The sequence below is a fragment of the Mycteria americana genome, chromosome Z (genome assembly GCF_035582795.1).
Source record: "Mycteria americana isolate JAX WOST 10 ecotype Jacksonville Zoo and Gardens chromosome Z, USCA_MyAme_1.0, whole genome shotgun sequence".
NCBI lineage: Eukaryota > Metazoa > Chordata > Aves > Ciconiiformes > Ciconiidae > Mycteria > Mycteria americana.
In genome coordinates this window covers 55,468,573-55,494,937 of record NC_134396.1, presented here as the reverse complement: position 1 = coordinate 55,494,937, position 26,365 = coordinate 55,468,573, and the positions used below count along the sequence as shown (strand labels likewise).

General features: G+C 41.6%; 1 protein-coding gene across 1 annotated transcript in view; it reads right to left on the bottom strand.

Moving 5' to 3' along the window:
- MAN2A1 (mannosidase alpha class 2A member 1) overlaps positions 1-20,690 on the bottom strand; it is a 111,497-nt gene extending 90,807 nt beyond the window's left edge. Inside the window, exons 1-2 of the mRNA XM_075526549.1 lie at positions 20,028-20,690; positions 7,624-7,884 (exon numbers count right to left, since the gene is read on the bottom strand). Of these exons, the coding sequence (XP_075382664.1) occupies positions 7,624-7,884; positions 20,028-20,162 (396 nt within the window). The 5' untranslated portion in view covers positions 20,163-20,690. The remainder of the gene's footprint in view (positions 1-7,623; positions 7,885-20,027) is intronic.
- Between the last annotated feature and the right edge of the window lie 5,675 nt (positions 20,691-26,365).

Sequence of the window (26,365 nt, the reverse complement as noted above, 5' to 3'; positions counted from 1 at the left end):
AGGTACAAAGTAATATTACATGGGAATACAAGCCACTGTAATCCTAGAACTAGCAGAGCCTCAGTTGGGCCTACAATGTCCATACACTAGATACCTATGGCCTGTACGAGATGATCTTATCACGTGACTGCTCCACCAGGATTACTTCCACCTTTGGGCAATACTGCTTAACGGAAAATACAGGTGCAATACTTGCAGATATATGCATTCTGTACAGCCAGCTTGAAGGGACCAAATAAGGGTTACACTGAAATTACCCTAATACCATCTTTTCTTACTTTTCTAAAATTGGATTTTGAGGCACTGTAATTCTTCTGTGAAATACAACCTTCTGAAGAAAATTAAGTGCGTACTCTAAATTTGCCAGTTACTGATGAGTGACCTTAAGACTAGTAAACTCTTTTGACGTTTCAACCATGAGAACACATTTGTTTAAAAAGCAACAATTGATGGAATTGCCCACATTTCTATGAGTTTCTCATGGATGTAGCCTGAATTTCACAAGCAACTTTCTGCAGTCTGCAAGATACCAATTTTTACAGTCCATAACATACATAATTTTTTTCCCTAACATCTATTACCTTACAGTTATCTTAAACCATGCTCCCATGATTATGAGGTCAAGATCTGGAAACTGCAATTCAGGAAATAGATCTTGGAATCTTAATCAGTAATTGTCTGAAATAACTGGCTCGATGACTTGACCCATCATCTAGAGGTTTGCCACCTGCCAGGGGCCCAAATCCAGGCTGTTCTAGAGGAACTGTCAAATCTTGTCCAACCCGCTGACTGCTACCCCTTTTTGTTCTTCCATATGGGCACCAATGATACTGCCACAGGCAACCCGGACTGCATCAAAAGTGAATACAGAGCTCTGGGGGTAGTGATCAAGGTCACGGAGGCCTAGGTGGTGTCCTCTTCAACCCCACCAGTGAGGGGTAAGGGTGTGAGAGGAGGACACTGATAGTACAGGTCAATAGTTGCTGTGGAGCTGGTATTGGCAGGAGGTTTTGGGGCTCTATGACCATGGGACCCTTTTTGCAGATCAGTGTCTGTTTAGAAGAGATACAATCCAACTCACGAAGTGGGGCAAAGGTATATTTGCCAGAAGGATGGCTGACCTGTTAAGGAGAGCTTTTGGCTATGAATAAAACGGGGAGGGAGAGAGTTAGCAGCAGCCCTGTGAGGGAGTCATGGACAGGAGTGATGTGACATGAAAGGATTAAAAAACAATAATAATAATTAAAAAAAAAAAATCAACAAAACAGGGCTTAAGCAGGGTCACCTCCAGTGTTTGCATGTAAGCAAAGAGGTGCCTACAGGCAATTACAGAGAAAACCCCAAAACCCCTTCTGGGAAATCAGCATGCTGGGGTGCCTCTCTGAAGTACACTAATGCACACACCATGGGAATAAACAGGATGAGTTAGAGATCTGTGTGCAGTTGCAGGGCTCTGTTCATGTCGGGATCATGGAGACATGGCAGGATGACTCCCATGACTGCAAAGTTGCAATGGAGGGATACAAGTTCTTGAGGAAAGACAGGCCAGGAAGATGAAGAGGGAGAGTCGGCCTTTATGTGAAAGAGCCGCTAGTGTGCATGGAGCTCTGCCATGAGAAGCCAACTGAGAGCTTATGGGCAAGGACTAAAAAGCAGACCAGTATGGGTGACATTGTAGTGGATGTCTGCTATAGGCCGCCTGATCAGGAATAACAAGTGGATGAGGCCCTCCAAGAGACAGATAGGAGCAGCCTCACATTTGCAGGCCCTGGTCCTCATGGGGAACTTAAACCACCCTGTTACATACTGGAGGGACAACAGAGCAGGTCATAAGCAATCCAGGAGGTTCCTGGAGTGCATCAGTGACAACATCCTGACTCAAGTGATAGAGCAGCCAGTGAGGAGAGCTGCTCTGCTGGACCTCCTACTTGCCAACGAGAGGCTTGTTGGGGCTGTGAAGGTCAAAGGCAGCCTTGGCTGCAGTCACTATGAGATGGTGGAATTCAGGACCCTGAGAGGAAGGAGAAGTAAAAAAAGCAAGATCACATCACTGGACTTCAGGAGAGCAGACTTTGGTCACTTTGCTTGGCAGAGACCCACAGGATAAGACCTTGGAGGGAAAAGGGGCCCAAGACTGCTGGTTAATATTCAAGGATCACCTCCTACAAGCTCAAGAGAAGTCCACCCCAAAAAGTAGGAAGTCAGGCACAAACACAGGAGGCCTGCATGGATGAACAAGGAACTCATGGCAAAACTCAATCACAAAAAGGAAGCATAGAGAGGGTGGAAGCAGAGACAAGTAATGTGGGAGGGATACAGAAACACTGTCAGAGCATCCAGAGATGAAGTTAGAAAAGCTAAAGCCCAAATGGAATCAAATCTGGCCAGGGATGTCAATGGCAACAAGAAGGGCTTCTATAAGTACACAGGTGATAAAAGGAAGGCTAGAGCCTGCTGCTAAATGAGACAGGGGGCCTGGTGACATAGGACATGGAAAAGGCTGAGGTACTTTGCCTCAGTCTTTAGCAACAAGACCAGGCTTCAGGAATCCCAGGCCCCAGAGACCAGAGGAAAAGTCTGGAGCAAGGAAGATGTGTCCTTGGTAGAAAACGGCCCGGTCGGGGAATACTTGAACAAAATGGACATATATAAGTCCACAGGCCTTGGTGGGATGCACCCACAAGTACTGAGGGTGTTGGCTGATGTCACTGCAAGGCCACCCACAAGAACCTTTGAACGATCACCGTGATTAGAAGTGCCCAAGGACTGGAGGAAAGCAATGTCACTCCTATCTTCGAGAAGGGCAAGAAGGACCCGGGGAACTACAGGCTGGTCAGCCTCACCTTGATCCCTGGAAAGGTGATGGAGCAGCTAATCCTGGAAACCATTTCCAGGCACATGAAGCACAAGAAAGTCAACAGGAATAGTCAGCATGGATTCACCAAAGGCAAGTCATCCTTGACCAACTTGAGAAACTGCTATGATGAAATGACTGGCTTGGTAGATGAGGAGAGCACTGGGTATTGTCTACCTTGACTTCTGTAAGGCTTTCAGCACTGCCTCCTGTAAGATGCTCATAGAGAAGCTGTTGATGTGTGGGCTGGATGAGCAGACAGTGAGATGGACCAAAAAACAGCTGAACAGCCAGGCCCAGAGGGTGGTGATCAGTGCTATGAAGTCTAGTTAGAGGCCAGTAACCAGGGGTGTACCCAGGGGTCAGCACTGGCTCCAATACTGTTTCACATCATCATTAATGATTTGGATGATAGGGCAGACGGCACCCTCAGCAAATTTGTAGATTACACCAAACTGGCAGGAGTGGCTGATAAAACAAAGGGCCATGCTGCCATCCAGAGGGATCTCGACAGGCTGGAGAAATGGGCCAACAGGAACCTCATGTAGTTCAACAGGGGAAGTGCAAAGTCCTGCACCTGGGGAGGAACAACCCCAGGCACCAGTACAGGCTTGGGGCCACCCAGCTGGAAAGTAGCTTGGCAGGAAAGACCCTGGGGTCCTGGTGGATGCCAAATTGAACGTGAGACAGCAATGTGCCCTTGCAGCAAAGAAGGCCAATGGCAGCCTGGGCTGCATTAAGGAGGAGTGTTGCCAGTAGGTCAAGGGAGATTATCCTTCCCCTCTACTCAGCATTGGTGAGGCCACACCTGGAGTACTGTGTCCAGTTCCAAGCTCCCCAGAACAAGAGAGACACGGACACTCTGGAGAGAGTCCAGCAAAGGGCCATCAAGATGATGAAGGGACTGGAGCAGCTCTCCTGTGAGGAAAGGCTGACAGAACTGGAACTGTTTAGCCTAGGGAAGGCTTGGGGGGGATCTTATAAGTGTGTACAAATACCTGAAGGGCGAGTGCAAAGGAGAAGCCAAGTTCTGTTCAGTGGTGCCCTACAAGTGGTGCCTTCAGTGGTGTCACTACAAGACAAGAGGCAATGGGCACAAACTAAAACACAGGAAGTTCCTCCTGAACCTTCGGAAACTTTTTCCCTGTGAGGGTGACCACGCACTGGCACAGGTTGCCCAGAGAGGTTGTGCAACCACCCCTTGGAGATATTACATGGTCCTGGGCACCCAGCTCTAGGTGGCCCTGCTTGAGCAGGGGGTTGGACCCAATGACCTCCAGAGGTCCCTGCCAACCTCAATGATTTGGTCATTCTGTGACTCAAATGTTAATCAGAAGCTGATTAAAAAAAAAAAAAAAAGAACAAAAATTAGGACTCAAACTTCTACCGGAATAAACTGAAGCCAGATCAGGCTGAAATCAGTGCACTTATGCCAAGATATCCAGAAGAGAGATGTTAAGTCATTTTTATCTTTCATATAACATAATCCCCAGTAAAAATTGTGCAAAGGATTAATTACTAATTACATCATCACTTTACCAGGTTACATGACCGCAAGTGAAGAATAAGTTTGAAGTACCTAGTCAGCAAGAAGCAAAAAAGGTTAAAGACAACTATTTCCTCGACATATTTTAATTTCATTTCTAGGTATAAAATACTGATATTGTAAAGCAAGGACTTTGTAAAAACACTTCTGTTTTTGATTACAAAGACAAATAGATTTTCAAATAGACAAATAGATTACAAAGATTACAAAGACAAAGAGAATTTCAAAAAGGATGCTGCCTGTCTTTATTATGGCTGCTTCAGAAGACAGTCATGTTGTACAAGCTTTTCAATTAAAACATTTGAAAACTTATCAGTTGTCTTTTTTTCCTATATGGGGTTATTCTTTCTCTATACTGAGGGACTCAGACTGCTGAAGTAATGCAAGTCTTGGGCAAACATCACAACATTTACCCCAGTGAACACTAAACTATGGCACAGAAGAAATAAAAGCACAGTTCATGCCTTTTCAGGCCACCTTTTTAAAGAGTGATTCATGCCTCATTTTTAAAAGGAACAACATTACTAAGCACAATGTTAGATGCTTCAATAGTTGAAAGGGACAAGAGAGGAGACACCTCACCATTAGTTAAAAGACCTTCCAGCTCAGCACAACGGCTTTTGAGAATTCTGTCTTCTTTGAGCACAAATTCCACATACTTTTTGAACTACTGACCTAAAAAAGCTTCAGGTCATAACCATATTTAATCCAGAGTTCTTCATTTTGTTGGTTTTATTTATTACCTAGCTCTGTGTTCATCTTTTGAACAAAGTACACATTAGTCTTCTATTTAATTTGAACTACATGAATTCTCAATTCAGTGTTATTTTCAATGGCCAGCTCTATTACAATTTCCTACCTACTTGCAAATACCACAAGTGACAAAGTATACAATTTCTTGATTTACAATTCCTCCATGAAAAAAATCATTTAGCTATCCTATCCAAGAATCTTTGAGGTCTCATGTTATTAGTAACTTGTTTTGTCCAATTTATGCAAAGAAAATACATCTCTGAGTAGCAAGTCCTGGTAATATTTCTCATGGAAATATCTCAAATGTTTTTAATCCATATCTGAATCCATTCTCATCATGGTTTCTCCATTATGGGAGACTATAATGAACTCCCATAATTTATTCAGTAAAGCCTCTTTTGCCTTCATTCTCTAAAGTGATTTTTATTCAAACACTGTGTCTCACCTATATTAGCTCTTACTTCTTTCTAGTCTCCCATTTCATTCTCTTACATCCACTTAAAAAAACAAACACGGAAAAAGTAAGGTCAAAATCTGTGGGTTTAAGTTAACATTTATGAACAGCAGGTAATTAACACTTACAAGCTGTTTTAGAATTTAAAATAAAATTAGAAAAACAATGCTCCAAATCTCAGAATTTCCCAAAAGCTAGAAGAAAATAAATGAACTGAGCTTGCAGAATACATCAGGCTTGGCGAAGTATTAAATAGTAAAATCATATTCAAATACAGTAATTTAGATCAGCTCGTTAACATGGTATTACAGGAATTCTGCTAAAGTCTTAGATTCCCTAACTGAAATGCACGTCAGACTCACAGGATGAGAAACTGTATAGAGAAGCAGTATTAAAGTGACTTAAGGATGATGGCGGATAACCTGCTGAGTACAAGGTACTATACTAATGCAGTGACATGAATAACATTAAAGCCCTCCCTCCCTGTGCAAGGCAAGAAAAGAAAGTGTGAGTAAGGGAACAGTATTAAGAATATTCCCTGCTATACTTGTTACTTAAGTACATGCATATAACCTTAAAAGTAAGGAAAATTATCAAAAAGCAGTTCAGCTACTACAGCCTTAGCTACTACTACCTAGCTACTAGGTAGGTAGGTACATTAGTTGATAGTAGGTACATTTTCTGACGTTCTGTAAATGTGAAGCAAAACGTGACAACAGTTTAAGAAAACATGTTTTACTTTTCATTCATAACAGGTTAACATGTCCGAGAATTTAAGCCATCATATCTTACCTCAAAATTCACAATTCACATTTACTATAACTTATTTCTAATGCACCTAAAAAGGCACATTACTTAATACGGTAACAGACTGCAGAAGGAATAACCTGATAACAATCCAGTAACTTGAAAACATGTATTCATAGGTCCACATGCTTTACTTTCCTGCATACAAGTCTTAATATATATTAGAAACATGAACAGTCAGATATTGCCTTCAAAAAAACCCACTTTCTCTGTAAAAGACATATTAAGGTGGTACCTATCCCTGAAGAGCTTAAACGCATTATGAATGATACAGAGTTTACAATTATTCTAGTATGTGTAGTTATTCATCTTAAGTCCACTGTCTTTCTCCTGCAATAGAAATACTTTCACTTCTAGAATGAGAAAACTGGACTTCAAAATTTAATCTTTCCTTTAGAGTACTATGAATATTTATAGTACTCCCACAAGACTCCCAAAAACAGTACAGATCACAAACTTCACACAGTATTCTCAGCGCTCCTGAAACACTCCATTAAAACTGAATATATGAGAGTCCATGAACTCACAAGCATCACCAGAAAGCAAAATAAATTCAACTTGAACTGTTTGACTTGAAAAATTTCAGCCTCCCCAGTTCATGCCAACCAGTCAACATGTATATATTCCTCCTTTCTGATCAAAGTGCCTATACAAATGGGAGACACACAAGAATGCTGAAATACAGAAGTGGCATTCAAAAGGGAACATAGTACCTGAGATTTTTTAAAATTATTAGTTCTTGAATATTCTTTGCCTCCCCGTCAAGACTCATCTACTCATATATCCTTAAAATGTGAAACCTATTTAAGTCAAGACTATCCACTACTTCTAGTTTATTTGTCATCAATTTTAGAACAATTTTGGGAAACCGAAAGAGACTCTCAAATTCTTTCCAAAGAACTTCTGATAGTACTGGACAATAACCTGAGTATAATCACTGGGTCTTGTTTGGGTTTTTTTTTTTTTTAAGAACTTTTAAGCATTCTGAGATGTTGACATAATCACTACTCAATTTCTAGACAGTTTAAAAAAGGTAAAAAGAAGTAGTTTCATAACATCTGTTAAACAGAACAGTTACCTGAACAATTCTATTATGTCTTAGATTAGGACCTTAGTCCAAGCTTTTACCAGTAATTAGACATTTGCAGAATTAAAAGGTAATGACAGCTAGGACTCCAGCAGAATAAAGGAGAAAAACATACTGCTTACCTGTACACCTGAACCATGGCTTCCACTTTTTGAAGCAAACAAACAATCCTCAGAATCAACTTCAAGCAAAACTGAAGCAGAAGGAAAAAGCTCAGAGACAGATCCTTGACTGAAGTTTATAGCCTCTGGATTTTTTTGACCATCCTTTACTGATTCACTCAGATTGATCACAGAATCTCGTATGTTTGAAATAATCTCATTATTTTCTGCCAACAGGCGTTCTAAATGATCTATTTTTTCTTGCAATATTGAAAGCTGGCCCTGTAAAAAAAAAGTAAAGTTTAATTATTTCTCAGACCAATTCTTAACAGAATTGTAAAAAAAAAATTATATAAGTTTCAAAATAGTATATGATCACACACAAAAAAATCAAATAAAGATTTATCCTATATTTTATGTAAAGGCAAACTAATAAGAAATTGAACCAACATATGAAACCTTGTCCTTTCAGAATACAGCAAAAGAACAGAAGTTACATTTTCCACTGTGAACTTGAATGCACAGCACAACATTTAATCAGTGATACAAAGATATTCTTAAAAGGTCACAGTGTTTCAAGTACCAATTATGCTAACTTCTACTTTTTTCACATCTAGCATAGATTTGCAAAAATCTGATCTTTTCATTTATCATCACATCAGAACATCAAAGGGAAAGCCATTTTTAGAAGGCAGTCACATCATGATGGATTAACAGCAGGTATACAATTTAGGTTTTTCCTGCACATCTAAAATCATATTTCAATAAATAGGGGAAGGATATAGGATAACATCAATGTGAATTGAAAGAAGTCAATGTATCCCCCAAAACAACTTGGAAGGAGAGGCTGATACCACAAAGCAATTTAATAGCATCTAATCACTGTATTGTTGGAATACAGGAAGGAGTATAGCAGAACAAGATACCTGTAAACGCTACTGCCCTCTCATGTACTAGCCACTCCTTTCAAATGATTTGAGGTATGCTTTTTTTTTCAGGTATGAATGTATATGCTTTTCATGTATATCATGCATATGTTGTTCAGGTATACGCTTTTACAGAATCACAAGAGGCCAGATTATTTAACATGTTTTTAGGGATATTTCATCTTAACAGTAATATTTTTCTTTCCTCAGACTGACTTCAACCTAACAATAATAAGAAAAGGTACAGAACAAAAAGCCAGTCACTTCCTATTATTAAAGTTGTGGTCAGACCCCGAAATGTACAATGTATGATTAAGTTTTTCTCAAGAAGCTGTCATTACTACAAAACCCTCTGCAGATTCAGGCATTTACATTTTACCCATTACATTCAACACAAACAACACGGATTCAGTAGACAGCTACTCTGTGACCTATGATTTTAATGACAAAACTTTTTCCTACCACCAATGCCTTATGTTCTAAGTAATATAGAATAATATTAGAAACAACATCTGTACGTGACACTTTTCCCCCTTTGACAATAATTTACTCGAGGTCTTTGCACTTTCCTTTTAAGGGACAAATTGCTTTCCTCAGATGCCAAGTTAATTTCAATTCCTGTAGTCAGGCTGTAGTTTGCAAAGGATTAAGCCTCCTTTCCAAATTGTGATATGCACTTGCTTTTAAATTCTGTTCACTCTGAGAAGTCTGCAGGAATAAAAAACCCCACCCTTTACCAAGAGATACCAATCAGCCTCTTGGGTTCTACTAAATCATCATTCCTATAATGCTATCTTTACAGAAGTTCTTTTTAATTCTGCAGAAGATACATTTTAATATTTTTTAACCTGTTGGTAAGTTTGTTCCCCCATTTTCTGGGCTGTGTAAAGTGCTGATGCACTTTGGGTTTTTTTCTTAGATTGATACATCCTGAACAACAGGTTTCAAAATGCAACACCAGCAAACAGTTATTGCTTCCCAAAAGACAAAAATATATTTTGACAACAGAGCAAGGTTAAGCTAATTGAGATGTAGGGCCAACATCCTCGAATCGCAACAGTTTAAAGACAAATACCAGAAACTTATAAAAGAGATGAACCAAAAACAACAGGAAATCAAAATGCAGAGGATGGGATACTGGAAAGAAAAAAAACCTGTAGTCCCATGCCCCCTGGTGGCACAAAAGAAACAGACAGACCGAAATCTTTCAAATGCTATATTAAAGATACAGTGTACACATTTCTGTGTAAAATTAGTATTTTCCCTTTCAACGTCTGTGACATTTTAAAACAAAGAAAGGTTTCTCTACTCAGAAAACTAATAGCCTATTATTCCACTCAGTCTAAAAATAACATATCTAAAATAATACTGATTGGGGCTTTACAGGCTCCCCAACATAGCCTCTGAACTTTAGATTCCTAAGAAGCTAAAGAATAGCTGCCATCTATACGAATTATTACCTGCTTCACTGCACATACTATAGTTCACCAAAGTTAGCAAGTGTGTAAGCAGCTAAAATGCTCTTTACACCGATCCCACCACTATATACGTTGCCTCTACAACTGTAAAATCAGACAACTGCTTAAAATTTATATTCTCATTCACGTATGTTCTAGACATATTTTACCTCTTCCTACAAGAAAAGAGTTTTATATTGCTTAGCAATAGCCTGTCAACTACTTGGTCATAGATTATACCACCAATCTACCTTACATCATCTAGCCAAGTATAGTCTTTCCAGCACTGGCCAATAACCGAAACAGGGCAGGAGGGGGGCAGTGGCAGGAAGAACAAACCACCACCACACAAAAAAACCCACCAAATACATGTTTAGACTCATCCTTCTGTTGGCATATACTGCCAAACTCTAGCAGTCAGATATAAACTTCCAATTTGGAGGTCATGTCATATTTCACATCTCTAAGATGGACCTTTCATTTAACTTATTATACTTTAAACCTTCAAATGTCTACAATAACAAGTTCTACCATTTTACTGTTTATTATGTGAAAAACACTTTTCTTTGTAAACCAAGTTCCCTGCTTCCTGTGTCACAAGAAATAGTAATTTGTTCCCTGATCATCTTAAAATAACTATGATTTTATACATTGCTATATACTTCCAGCAATAATTTATTTTTAAGGTGGAGAGTACAAGCCTACCTAGGACCCTGAAGAGCAGTGATTTTTAGAAGTATGTTAAAGTATGTTACTTTAATTTTGGAGGTAGATATTCTGTTATTTGGAGAAAGAAATCTTTACAAAGACCTCCCATTGTGGAACTTAATAGAGGACATTAATAATGACAATCCTGCTTTCTTTTCTGAAGTGTATGAGATGCATCATGCCTCTTCTAAAGCACTTAAACATGCCATGCACTAACTCAACTTGAATGCAAAACATAAAATAAAAAGCTACAGTTAAGAATATGTAACTATGACCTCATGCAGTATGTAACAACTATGACCTCATGCAGTATCCAAGTTAAAAATGAGAGGCAACCAAATACTTTGAGATTTTAAAAATATTTTCAATTTCTGTGGTGAAATGCATCAGCCATGAGACTTAACTTTAAGAAACAGTGTCACAAACTAGAAATGGATTCTAGTTTTCATTCAGTATGAAAACAGTTAATGTCAGGAATCCATTCTCAAGTTGAAAATTTCACATGGATCCAAATTATGCAAAAGCTAGGTCTATTTTCATTGCACATTCACCTTTTCTCCTTACTCTTTTTAAATAGGCAGGAGCAGACAATGCCTAGAATGTAGTATTCAATAGTAAAATTATTTTAAAATACAAGCTAAACATGGAAAATATTGCAACTCTTCAAGACAATGAAATTAACATATGAAAATAAACGAAATTCAGTTTCAACATTTTTCAAGGAAGGCAACCAACTTACCCTGCCCAACGTCAAATATCAAGGCCAAACAGTACAAAATAGTGAAGTTACTCTAAAAATGTTTCATCTTATTCATTGCTAGTAACAGATGTTGATTTGTCAGTAGACTTCCCCCGAGTTTACAGCATCAAGTCTTCTTAGAAAAGAAGCAATCCTGATCCAAGACTTTGAGCACAGAAAATTGGAGGTATGCTGTCTCGATAAGTATGTCTTAGTCTAAGTGAAGATGATTAAAGGATGCTCTGTTAATCTACATACTTGTTTTAACATAAGGAAATGCAATGTAAAGTTATGTGAATCACCTGGCCTCTACAACCACTTAACAAGTTTATAACAACTTTGGTATAAACTTCTTTCTTTCATTTCTCTCTGCCTTTATATATCGATAAGATTGTGCAAATAAAGGTTTTCTTAAAAAGCAAGAAAGGCAACCCTGCTCTTACTCTACAGCAAAGCAACTATTTCTACAAGTGCAAACTATCAACAAATCCAACAGTACTGAAAGTAGGTAGAGCTGAATTGGTAGAAGACTGGCATCACGTGAGCAGCGCATCTTTTCACCATCCCCATGGTTTTACAGGGTTGGCCTGAACCAACAAAATCTTCCCATGTGAGGACAGCACAGATCAGCACACCCATTTGGAACAAAAACTCTCCATACCTGCTAGCTGCACTGAGCAACCTGCCACTTCCACCACATGAACCAGCTACATAAAAACAGTTCTTTATGCTTCAGTCAGTCTGAACCCTTCAGCAGTTTTCATGCCCCAAATACTCCAAAGCAGTCTGCTTTCCCACTGCCCTCTGCTTGTCCTTCTCTGTTTGCTTCTGACACTGGTCTGATCTGTAGCAAGGACTCTCTCCAGAAAGGAATGTACTGCCACCCAGCACAAGGAGGCAAGTTCAGTAACACAGTGAAAGATCAAGCTGCTTTATTCTGGGGAAATGGAGAATGGACAGTTTCTCCCATCTAAACATGTACACTGCAGAAAGGATATTAGTTGCAACTTTCATTTCCTCAGTGAATGTCCACTCCTTCTCTAAATGCAGTCGCTTTCAACAGGCCACTAATGATCATTTCATCAGGAAAAAGACAGCTAGCTCAAATAATTAAAGTGGGAGTATGACAGGCCCACAGATGAGGAAAGCTCATGGAACAGACAGGCAGAGGAGAAATCCACATTAGAGACTTCTGAGGTTAGGTCAGCCGGAACTTGATTATTTGTATCCAGGCTCAGCCAGCAACCACCAAGTGCTTGGTTCAAAACCAGCCAGAGCCCATTCTCCTTCTCACCCACATAAAAAAGCAGGAGACCACAAAGTAGCTGGCAGTGTCCTGCATAAGAGGCTCTGGTGCACCAATGAGCTGTGGTGAATAAAGCAGAGCACTACAATGAACAGAGTTGTCCAGGGGATGTGGAATTCACGTCAAGATTGTCGCCTATATAGATTTACTGCAGTAAGCAGTGAGAAAACCTGACTCCAAAAGTCTCATTTTCTGGCTGCACTGAATGGGAGTCATCTTAATACTTCTCTGCACCAGCCTTGTCAATAACTATTGTCAGGTACATCTTCACAAATCACATACTAACTTCACTAAAATCTTGGTATAAACCTCTGATCAGATGTCAGCATACTCAGATGGTAAGACCAGAAAGCATTGCCTCTTCACTGTTAGAGCACTGTGCAGTAAACAGAACATACTAAATGTAGAATTAAATGGGCACCTCTTGTATAGAAAAAGCAAGCAGGTAAAAGTTAAAAGTGTAACCTGATGTAGCATCAAAGCTTAATATTTGAACACACTGTTTCAGCACATATTCACATTGCAAGGTGAACGAAAAAGAATGAAAAACAAAGCATACAATGCATTGGTCAAAAGGACAAGTCAAGGTTTAAAGCCTTTATTAATCTGGGCAGAAGGCTTATGTGCATTTATGATAATGAAAATTACGTAAATAACCTTGTTAATAATTTCCTACCTTTAAAGTACCATGCAAAACAAGTGCACTTTATGAAGGCACTGGAATTCTTCTGAATTAACTGAACTACAAAACAAGTCTGCTCTCTTAAAAAATGAGAAAGTTCTATTCCAGAGATGCAGCAGCCTGACAAACAGATTCTAAGAAGCTGATGGACTTGCACATTCTGTTTTACCAGAGGCAGCAATAACAGGAGTGTTTAATGTACTATTATCCTAGACTTAAGTTTCATGTAATTTACAGATATAAAAATAAGGCATGCTGTTAGGGACTACTTTGACACCATCATCAGTGATCTGAAGGCAAGGAGAAAGAAAAGGGAGATGGAGACAAATCTAGAAATATTCCCTGTTTAAAGTCAATTAATCTGAAAAATGTTCACTACTACTCTGGCTGATACGTTTCAGGTTCATTTCCTTTTTCATTCCTCTCCCTGCCCTATACTGAATCTTCATTTAAATGGCTAGCAGTACAACACTGAAGCGCAGCTTACATGGCATTAAGAGTATGAGCATTTTAGTAATGTTCATTTTTATTTGAACAAGTCTAAACTTAAAATAACAAAACCACGTGTCAGACAAAGAAAAGGTCAAGTAAGAGCAAACTAGGGAAGCTTCTCTCTGCATTTAGTTTATACAGTTTAAGTTAGGCATTGACTCTAGGTAGCAGAAGGAAGTGCTCATTTATAGGTGTTACTACTTTTCTGAAAAATACATTTCACTCAACACTTTGCACCAGATTTAAAGACTGTAACTGAAGGAGGCTATTAGCTTCTGCTTGACTGCTGCTTAGGCAAAACTTTGCACAAAATGTGCAAGCAACAAAGACAAATAAATACACTCAGTGAACATTAGGAAGTACAAAGAATTGCTACTGACCTGTAATTATGTTCACAAAGACATAATTGTCTCCTCCTTTACAACGTACTAGAAGCTCAGCAGAAGAAATTATAAATTTTCATTATCTTACACTCAAAATCGTTCCCATGACACTCAAAGACTTTTAGATTGTGAACTTACTAAGTGGTGTTAATAAGGCTTTGTTTGTTTGTTTTTCAAATAAGTCAACATGTTTCAAATCCAGGAAAATGATGATTCCTTCTGTGGATTTCTTCACTCAACATTCATTCTTCTTTGAAATGAAACTCCTAAGAATGCTACTAAAAGTCACTGTGCCCACAATTTTTCAGTGCTTAGAAGTCAGAAAATGACAACTTTTAAATTATGTACAACCTTAATTGCCACTATTCACATTGTAGAGTAAAACAAACAGTTCCTAAATATCTGATCATGCTGCTTCCAATATGTCTGCATGCAGAAGTCCTGTTCCTTGTTATACAACATAGGTCTGAAAGCTCCCAAATGAGCTCATAAAAATACACTGATTACTAACAACATGCAGCACAAAACATGTGTATTTATAGTCCATGTAAGCCATTGATTTCACTACAGCAAGGCACCTAGCAAAACTCTAGCTGGAAAAGGTGTTTACAGGAGCTATTTCAAAACAGGAAGAGTACAGACTCGCTGACACTGGAGGGAGCTGAGGTTTGCACTGCACAGAATTGGGGCATGGTAACTACCAAGCATGAGCTGATACACTGTAGTTACAGCCACCTAATGGAGACTCTGGGCTGACTGAAAATAGTGCTTCCTTACAGTAGGGTAAGTACTACCTCAGCAGTACTCCAGAGTAAAGTTCACAAAGCGCCTTTGTTCAACATACACACAGATTCAGAGAACTGCTAGTGTTTCTGCCATGTATTTGGTCCTAATTTCCTACTATTACTGCTCCACCCTACCATGATTCATATTTTGGCCAGGTGGTACTGCTATCAAATTATTGGCAAGCTCAGATGAAATAACACTGCATACTGCAACAATCATCACTTGCGCCATTTTTGCAGAAGTATTTGATGCATTGTGTAGATGCCTTGAAAGCATGAATCCAGTAAAGAAGATTTAGCAGTACCACCAGCAGCCAGGCCATTTAATGTTTTGCTGAAAGCACACTAAAAACAAAGGAACAAGCCAGCTGCTTTTAGAGGAACTGTACTTGATCACCTCTGTTCAGTGCAATGCAACTACTGAGGCCATAAAAGCAGTTAGCACATATGAGTAGATCAGAGTAAGCTTCAAATAATGGTGGGCAAAGGTAGGAGGGGGAAGAGAGATATTATTCAAATGACAATTGTTTAGAAAACAGAAAACAGTAAGGATGGAAGTTGCTGTATGTTTGTGTGTTGCCTTTTAAAAAGTTTAAGGGAAAAACCAAAGATAAAAAGGAGCAATCACTTGGTGCCATTCCAGTTATCAACCAGAATCACAGCAGACTTGAGTTTTAAAAATGTATTTCCAGAAACAGCCTTGCACACAGTGGGGAGATAAGTCCCATAAAAGCCAAAGCAAGCTGTGTGAAAGTGGCTAGAGGAAAAAGCTCATGTCCATCACCTATCAGGTAGCGACAGAGGATGCTGTGTTATGTTGCTGTTTTGCCTTGCTCAGGCACAACATTCACTACAAATGAACTTTCATGTGATGACTACACAAAGGCCATACATTTCTGAAGCAAGATACTCTTATAAACAAATCCTCTGCTTAATTTTTTTAAAATTGGATTTTTAATGGGTGCCATCCATGATTAAGTGTGAATCTAGCAAAAAATAGAATCAAAAGAAATATTCCACAAGCTTCTGTAAATGAACAGCTTTTATGGATCTGTTCTGAGTCAAGGTAAAGTTAGTTGAGAAAACAAGCCATGTTAGGCTAATGATTTTTTTCTATTTGGGTCCAAAATACAGAATAGATTAATATGGGCTTATCAGTATTTGGTATTCATCTGTATACAGTAACACAGGTTCTTCAAGATAAGCTGCTTATGGACTTACTCCACTTTAGACTTGATTTGAATGTAGTTTTCATTTGGTAGTTACCAATTTAGCCCACAAATCACTTGCACCTGACACTCGCTGCACAAGAGATGGCAGAGACTCATCACTACTCTGAACACCCCTCCGCTGCACAGTCACACAAGATTTCTCAGAGAATTCTGTGTTACTACAGACAAAAACAATATACTCAACCATTTTTCCACTATATTCCACTAGAAGACTCTTACACAATGATCTGTACTGACAACTGGTACAATAATAATCTAAAAATGGACCTAAGGCTATTCCTCCACCTTGAGCTCGTCTCTGCACAATGTTGTAACATTGTTCCTAGCCTGAGACAGGACACTAGGACACATTGTATCCTGAGACGTGTCCTGAGACAGGGGCATCCTATGGCTCAGAGAGAAAGACAGAGCTTGTGATATGGCCATTGTAAAAATAATATACACCTGACAACCAGGCAGGATCCATAAAGATACATGCAAGAATTACAGAGGAGAGGCCAGTAAGTCTTGATCTCCATGTATTATAGGTACCTAGTCTTCCCAAAATTAACAGGGACTTCAGTTCTAAGGTGACATACAGATCTTTTGATATTATGATTTAAATGCACCACCAATGATGACAAGGCTACAAATCACTTTAGCTCAAGTTCTATTACAGTTGCCACAATGCCACCTTACCATGGATAGGTGTGGATAACCTTCACCATAAAACTGACTACTGATCCCAGCTTTTGCAAACCCAACACCTAAAAAGACACATCACCACTGCCTCCCAAGCCTGACCACAGGTGCTGTTTAGCACAGCAGCAAAAGGCATTTACAAGTATTTGGTTAGAGAATACGTAAAGGCATCTACCTATGGATATTCACCCATCTTGGGAGATCTTGTCCAAAAATTATTCCAGCAAGACATTTCTGTTGACATCCTTGAACAACTACTTGAACTCTCAGACTGGAAAGCAAGCTCCAGAAGGACAACTTTTGGCTACACTGGCAGATCAGCCTGAAAGAGACAGGTTCACAAGACTGAGTCTGATGCAAACTACCCCAAGACCATGCAAAGAGAAGATGCCTTGTCTGGAAGAAAAAGTGGAAATGAAAGTGGAGCAGCAATCCTAATCATTTATTTTACTACTGGTATTAGGTACCATGACACTTTAGGTGAATGCAGACCAACAGGCACTGCCCGCTGAAAGATTCCAACTCTAACCCTGGCAGAAATTAAATAAAAAGCCTAGCTAGACAAATGCTCATAAGCTGAACATGAGACTGCTTCCAGAGGTACCCACTGCTCTCCTCTGAGCCTAGTGTAAGCCATGTAGGTCAGGAAGAAGAAACTAATCAATATGCAACTTCCAGGACACGAAAGGGGACATGTGTTGTCACCAGAACTGCACAGAGGAACAGCAAAGCTGAAAAATTAGCACATAGTCAGAACAGAAAGAGGTATGAAGTGAATCAATCCAGCAACTTGTGAAAAAAGTCTCAATTCCTTTTTCTAAGAAAAAAAACCGTTCTGACCTTTGTCATGAAACAGAATGCCTTCTTAAATCTACAGACAATCTACTGCTGCCATAGCTTTTCACAAACAAAAGCAGCTTGAAGTTTTTACATCTGTGGCTAGTTTCACTTACAGTACATTAAGTTCTGGTAACATTGCACTGGCACAAACAACTTTTTGTCAGCTGAGGTAGGATTAAAGCTGTTCCTTCCAAATATTTTTGGTGGCTTCTATCCCACTCTTCATCTTTTGCATTACTTTAAACTGATGTGTTATAGGGCTCTGAAAGCATTTGCTAGGTGTCAGAGGTTTTCCAGTTGTAACAAAGTGAAAAATTCCTACCCTATGTCATATCACATCGATTTCATCTGTTACTTCCTCAAAGGATAAAGCAGCAAGAAAGAAAAAGGTAACTGTTCACCCAAAGGAAGGCCAAAACAGTGGCAGGCAGAGGATTCTCCAGTGAGATTAAGCAGCCTCAAAAAAAATTTAGATATGGAAAAGGCAAAAAAAGTGAACACTGACAGACTGTTCTAGAAAACCGAGGGGAGGGAGGAGGACGGAAAGAGAAATGTTTGTCTCTAGCTGACTAGGTCACGCAGAAGGAAGAGGTGTAATGACAGATTAAGGTACTAAATGCTTGGTCACAAGAGATAAGACCACGTTACATGCAGACCAGCATTACGCTGTAGGACACAGACAGGAATTTCAACTGCAAGACAGTGACAATGGAAGACAAAAGGTATAATAAATCTTCCCTGTTCACTCAAATATTTCAAACCAAAATCTAACATTAAAAAAAAAAAAAAGACCACTCATGTACCAGCTTTCCTGTTCTATTCTTTACCTGGATTAAACTCAACTGGTGGTATAAGGACACATGAATTGATTTCCTAATATAAGATACTGACCATATCACCAAAGCAGCACTTGTACTTAGCTGTTAGAAGTGCCACACGTGGCATTAGTCTCCTGCTGGAGCTATATATTGAACAGACACAGCTGCTGTAGCCAGCCTTGTCTTGCTTTCTTCTCCTAAGCTTCTTTCCCATCCTCTTAGTTTCTGCAAAAAACAGTGGCTGACCTCTGAACTGTAACTCTAAGGAATAAAGGCAGAACAGATCTGCATGCTTTCTTTACATTTAAGCAAGGTTTTTATCTTTACCATTAACAAAATGGTATCAACTAGTATCTTTGCATTAAATGAAAAATTAGTGATTCTATCAGAGAGATAATTGTTACTTTTAAAATAAGGCTTTTGAGTTCTTCTATTCACTTGAAGCCTCACTGCTGCACTAAAAAACACTTTCATTTGTTTTATTTCCGAAAAAATAAATAGGGTGCAAGCATAAATAAGCTATAACTTTACTTTCCATAATTTTATTTTGTCTACTACTATAAGAAAACAAAGCTATTTATACACAGCAGTATTCTGCCATTCTGCACAGCATACCATGTGCTCTCGGAAATACTTTTTTCTTGTCATGGTGGAACATTCCTTATTAGAACACTACCACGGTACACAGCTTTTAAGTTTCTCTCCCACACAGACAACAACAGAAAGTGAGGATATAAAGAACCGCTTCGTATAACCATGTGGTGCAGTCAGGTATCAGCCAGTTACGGCTCCAAAGCAAGGCTTAGCGAAAAGAAAAGCAGTAACGTAAAATCCGCGTTTCTCTAAACCTACCTGTTGATGCCACAGCTGAGGTCTACCCTCGAGTTCTCAGCCTTCCCTGTGAGCTCCCACCCGTCCTCAGCACTGGTTTCCAGAGCGCAGAGTAAGCCCTGCACTCCCGCTTCTGCTGCCTGCCCCGGTCCCGAGGAGGGCGGCCGGCTGGTGCAGCCGCAGCGCAGCCCCCAGCCCGTCCCGCCCGGGGCGAGACCCCGCCAGCCGCCCCCTCCGCACCGCCCCCTTGCCGGGCGGGTGGGCTGCGCCCGCCTCCCCCCCTGCAGCCCCGCGCCCCGGCCCGGGCCGAACCGTGCCGGCAGCAGCGCCGCCCAGAGGCGACAGCGCTCGTCCCCCGCCCCAGCGGCCCGGCAGCCACGGCACCTCGCCGCCGTCCCGGCCGGGCCGGAGCCCCAGCGCTCCGGCAGTCCCGGCGGGGACAGGGGAGGGCGCCCGGTGGCGGCACCGCCGCCCTCCCCTCCACCTCCGCCCCGGCGGCCCGGGCGCTCGCCCACCCGCCGCGCCCCGGCCGCCGCCCCGCTCACCTTGGGGAAGGTGCCCTCCCGCCGGGGGCTCTTCGGGTGGTCGAAGTGGCCGCGGTCCAGCATCAGGTAGAGGGAGAAGATGACCACGCAGAAGACCGCGCTGCCGAACACCGTGAACTGCCGGCTCAGCTTCATCTCCGCGGCCGCCCGGCCGGCCCCGCCGCCGTCGCGGTGCTCCTCCCGCCGCGGCCGGCGCTCCCGGGCCCCACTCGGCGCCCCGCGCTGGGAGGGGAAAGTTCTCCCGCCGCGGCGGACGGCGGGGACCCCAGGCGCCGCCGCCCCCGGCGCGGGGCAGCCCCAAGTCTCCTCCGGAGAAGTGCGAGAAGTTGCCCCCCCCCTCGCCCGCCGCGCCGGGGCGAAGAGCCCTGCCAAGAGCCCGCCGCCGCGGCGACAGGCGAGCCGAGAGTTTCCGGGAGCGGGTCGGGTTCTCGGGCAGGCTAGCGCCCAAGCGGGGAAGTGGCGGCGGCAGCGCTGCGGGGCCGACCGAGCGCCGCCGCTCCCCCCTCCCTCCTCCGGCCGCCTCACGAGCCGCTCCGCTCCTCCTCGTTGCCGGCAAGCGGCGCCGGAGTCTGGCACCTCCTCCCCCGCTCGGCGGCCAGAGCGCTGCCGCCGCCCGAGCACCGCGGGCCGCCGCGCACACGCTCCGCGCCGAAAGAGCCCCCGCCCGCCAGCGCCGGCCCCCGCCGCCGCCGGAGCGCCGCGCTCCGCCCCCGCGCGCCCGGGCGGGTGGGCGGTGCCGCGCGCGTGTCACGGGCGCGGCACCGCCCCCGCCGGCCCGCACCGCCACAGCGCCGGGGGGGTGGGGCGCGCGGCGACGGTTGGGCACGCGGCGGCCGTTGGGCACGCCGCTGCCCTTGGGCGCCCGGCGGCGCGGGGAGCCGCGGCCGCCGCCGCTTCCTCTCGCCCGCGGGGCCGCCGTGCGGAGGAGGAGCCCCGCTCCCCCCGGTTCGGCGCGGCAGGGCCGGCCCCGAGCCGCCTCCCACAGGGCGGCGCGGGGACGGCCGCCCCGTGGCGGCGTCCGCTCGGAGGCGCCGCGAAGCCGTCTCCCCGCGCTCGCCGCCGCGCCGTCGGCAGGCGGCGTGGGGCAGCCTCCGCCGTGGGAAGTGAGGGGGCTGGAGGGGGAAGCGAGAGGGCTGCCTTTGGCCTCCGCCGTCCGTCCCGGGCCTTGCCATGCCCCACTGCGGGGCGGGGAACGGCTGCCGGGGAGAGGAGGGGGGAGTGTGGGGTGACCTCCGGCACTGAACGAGCCTCAGCTTCCCTGTGTTGTTTAGCAAAGACCCGTTGCGCCTTTCCGTACGAGTCCTATTCTTCCACTAACAGCACTGGACACATTTGTGGGCCGCTGTCAAGCTCCAGCTTGGCCAGGCTTTTCTACATCTGAGTAGGTAGCAAGCCTAATGAAAAGCATCGCATGTGCCCGTAGGAACGGGTTACAGCTGTAACGGGCTGGTCGAGGGCCTGCCGTCCAGATTGCCCTACTCCTCCATTGCAGTGTTTAGCTCCTTCTAATTTTTCACAAATTTAATCTGCTCAGGTTTGAAAAGGTTCATGGCTGATGTCTGCTTCTGACCAATATTTTGGGGAAGTACTTAAGATGCGTTGGCTGCCACTGAGAACTAGACACACGCTGAAAACATCTTTTACCACTGTGCATGTGCTTCTTTTTTAAGGACTGTCAATGAGACACAGCCCTACAACTTGAAGTCAAGATGTATGTGTTATCACCACTACTTTCTTTTCTTTTTCTGTGAAAATCCCTCCGAAGTTGGTAAAACTGTAATAACACACATAAATTTGGCCAATAAAGTTCAGTAGACTTTTGCAGGAGTGGCTAAGTTTTTCCATGTTTGGAGCTTGTTCCGATATCTTAGAGAACCTACTGGAGGGCTTGATTATTTGTAACTTCTCCCTCCCTTTCTTGCACTGGACAAAAAGTTGAAGTGTTTGATTCTGGCTTCAAAAGGCGGTACTCCTGCAGTTACTGGGTATGGACGTTATGAGCTACTGTGGTGGGAACTGGTGACAGCAGGGAAACTGCCTCTCTCATACATGGTGCACTACTGTGCATACTGACTGCATTTATGAGTTTTTGATGCAGGGGAGTGAGAAAGAGAGGTTGAAGAGAAAAGCAGCTGAGCAGTGGGGACAATACAGGGAATAACCTGGGGAACGACAAAAAGATGGGGACTAATGTAGGAACAGAAAGGGACTGACAACCAGGGAAAGCTTGGAATAAGAGATGAAGCAGGTTAGGAGAAAGAATGACAGTGGAAGGGCACGACGCTCGGTGTCAGGCAAAATAGAGGAAAGATGCAGATGGGTTTCCTACAGAATCTGGAATAAAACCCAGGAGTTCTGAAAGCTGACGTTACTGTGCTGTTCAGCAAAAGGCTGTGAACACAAGGACCTTACCATTTCATGTTTGCTCTATTCCCCCTCTAGTGGCAGATCCCCACAGAAAATACAACACTTCTTATTCCATTTGGTTTTTTGTTAGTGGAGTTCAGATACCTTTGTGAATCCAACTTTGCCATGATCTATGTAAGATGTCATTTCCAAATTTCTTTTTCTTAAGAAGGAAATTGTATTTAAATCAACAGTAAACTAAAACGAAGATTACAAAAAATGGCCTCAGGGTTTCAGTTATGTATTATTAAGGTTGACTATGAGGCCTTTGTTCATGTTGTGCATGATCAGATATTATTTTTCCTCTTTTTTTCATGGAATATTTAGTTGATTCATTGAATGGGGTAATGGGGTGCCTAAAGGGAAAAAACAGGACTGTGAACAAACCAGTCCTCTGTAGACCTTCTGTTTCGCTTGTTAAAAAAGTCAGAAACTGTTTGATGAATGAGATGAGTACTGCAGAGAGACAGTGGTGGTCAGGTGGCTAAGAGAACAAATGTTGCCACAGACAACCAGACTCTGCTCTCTTCTCTGTTAGAGGGTTTCTGGGTGATACCAAGTCACACAAACTGAAATACCTAAAGAAAGCTGGTAAGGATTCTTTGCTTTCTGGGTTCCTTCTCAAGACGTACATGATCTAAATACCAGAAATATGCAGAAGTCGCATTTGCAGCTGAGGCCAATGAAAGCCATGAGCTTAGACCTTTCTTCACAAGGATCTTTTACACATAAAACTGTAATGTTTGTAATAAACTATGATTTCTTAGAACATCATTAAACTGTAAGGAAATTAACCGTTCTACTGTTGGTTCGCTGTTTCGATGGTGTATATGGAGTAATATGAGAGGTCACAACTTAAGATTTCAGTAAAACCATACTTTGAATCATAATAGTTTCAGTGAGACCAGTCTGAATAAACCAGGGTCAGGTGGAAAGTAGTATCTGGTCTTATACTTTAAAGCTGTGTCATAATGTATATTTGTTTGAGGGGGCAAATGCAGGTTACTTTAAAACCATCTTATAATGTATATATGGACCAATTCAGGTTTTCTAGGCAACATTGTGACATGTTGTTTTCTCTGTGTTTGATTTTGCAACTCTTCCTATTCTTGTGGCCAGAGACTTGTTTTAGGTGACATTTAACATTAGATATCATTACCTGTTTAGTTACATGCTCTGTTCTGTTGTGTTAGGTACACTGTAGTATTCTAATGTTTAAGAGCTGATAAATAAGAATATATCTTCTGTAGAATGAGGGACTTAGCTAATGTGGTCTAAGACTGAAACTCTTAGTCTAGCATCAATAAATCTGGTATGGGTGGTATCAAATATAAGAACTACAACGTTTCCAGCTCTGGCTTGTTTTTTTTTTTCTTTGACACATAATGTGAAATGTATATCTTTTAATACTATGCAGTATTAAAACCTATGCAGAGTTCTGATTCTCCTAGAGATATAGTGCTAGGCCCAAAAAATTCTTCTCAAGTAGAATACAGGTTCCTTTGTTAGATGCCTAACTTATGATACAGAGGGGATAAGGAGAAATGTTAGCCTCAGAAATAAGGCTCAAAAACCTAGAGCTGTTCAAAGAACTCTCCTGGGCAGTCAACAGGAAACACTGAAGACAGTCATTTGTGTAAAACCCAGCCCTTTCCCAGGATTTAGGCATATTAGTAAGAGACTGGAAATGTATATCTTGGGAGCCCATCTACTTGGGCTCCGTAATTTTGAATTTTCTCTTGAATACAGGTGTTCACAGTTTATTTTTCAAAGATATACTATTTGCACTTTTGAAGCGTGGAAGGAAGAAAATGGTGATGCTGACCACTTTTATAAACTAGCCATGTTTACTTAAGGCTTTATATACATATCTCTGTGTGTATGAAGCCATAAATAAATACATATATCTATTTTTATACATGTGTGTAGTCCACATATAATGTCAATATTATGTGTGTGTACATACACATTTTGTGTGTCAAACATTTCAGTACTGGCAACAATACACTGTTCAAACCTTGGTCTCCTTTTTCTCATGCCAGTAACCTGTGTGCTAGGCTACAATATAGGTGGACATAGCAATGTTTCCAACACCCTTTTTTTTTTGGTTGTGTGTCAACAGTTGCATTTGTGAAGGGTTCAAGGGTTCAATGTTCTTGCTATACCTTCAGAATTATGCCTGTGTTTTTTCTACCCATTTAGGGTTAGATGGGAACCTGGGTACTGAGGTTGGGACAAACTTATGCAGAAGTGCAGGACCAGAGCTGTAGTCATATGAAGAAGTTTCATCTTAAATACAGATATGTCTTAAGCCATAGGCAGCTGCTGGGTGGATTTTTTTTTAGATCTCAGTTCTGGATTCGGGCACCTAAAGTTTGTCTAATCCCTTCCTTAGGTGCCAAATTCTTTTTCTGGATATAGCCTCTAATAGCAAACAGAGGAAACTAGTTTTTCAATAGTTATTTTCTTACTGACCAGGCTGATGGTATCTAAATTACATTTTCCACTACAGTCTATGGAAACCTTATCTCTAGCTGTTAAGAAACTGTACAGTCAAGTAAACTCCATACCTGAAGGGATCTACCATCCAAACAAGGAAGAAAAATATAAAAATATTATACAGGTATAACTTTTACAACTTTCTTAACTGCATGCTAACTCATAAGAGTGGATAAAGATATAATTATTGTTGTTAATAGTATTGTAAAAAAAATCTGTGAAAGTATTTACTAACAAAAGTTTGTTTCCACACCAAGTCAATGAATATTAAACCATAAGATTAAGAGACAATATGTCTATTTTAAAATATATATAATTTCTATAACTAATACATATATACCTTTAGTTCTTAGAGACAAATTATTTTGGTTAGGGTATTGTATCTTCATGATAAAAAAACATTATTGTTGGATTGGACAAGTGATCAATAGTTGCTTATTTGAAAACTGTAACTAGCCTCAGAAATTTTGTAGGAACATAGGAATTTGGCAAACTTTTCATTTCATCTTCAAGAAACTGTTTTTCTCATTTGCTTCTTGAATTAAATGCTTATGCATTAACATCCATCCTTTGAAGCAATAGTTGCAATATAAGAAAAGGAGACAGTTTCTTAAATCCATAACAAACGGTGTGTTTGATGGGTAGTTATTATTCTGAGTGTGGTACAGAGGGCTAGAACATTTTTAGTTTGCCTAAGATATTTCTTATTGGAATTTGAACTCAGTGTTGTTGTTATACATTTGAAAACAGTTGTCGTTGTTCGGAAATTTTTATTTCTTCTGAGGTTCCCTTGCATACTAAGCTTATTGTGAGTGCTTTTTAATAATATAAAAACAACTGAGGTAATAGCAGCACGTACATATATGCTTGATACTATATGGGGAGAACCTGCAAGGTGTAATAATTATGGATAGTACATTGTGATGTACAGATACAAGTGCGTAAGTGAGAAGAATTCACCTTTATTATAATCTGTCCTCAAGACTTGAGATCCTTCCTGCCCTTCTTTGGTTTTTTTCCACCAATGTTAAGTATATGTATTCTTAGGATTTAAATTTGGTACAAATGGACATAGGGAGGGACAATTCTTTGTTTCATTTTCTTAAGAAACTTAGGTTGTCTGGACATATATTCCTTTTTCCTTTTCTGATTCAGTAACTTTTCAACCTGTGGATGCAGTAAAGTGCCTTTGACAAAGATGGAATCTTAAAAACACTTAATTTCCCAGACATATATGAGAAGTGGTGGTTGGGATACAGTAGGTGACAAAGCTACACAGATACTGACTATCCAAGAACATATGTTGCTCAGAACATGCACAGTTTATACTGCCTTTGCCCATAAGGTCACTGGAAGGCATAGGGAGAAAATGAAGGCACCGTGGGAGAAAAGGTAGCTAAAACATTGTGTGAAGGAAGAAAGGAAGAGAGTGA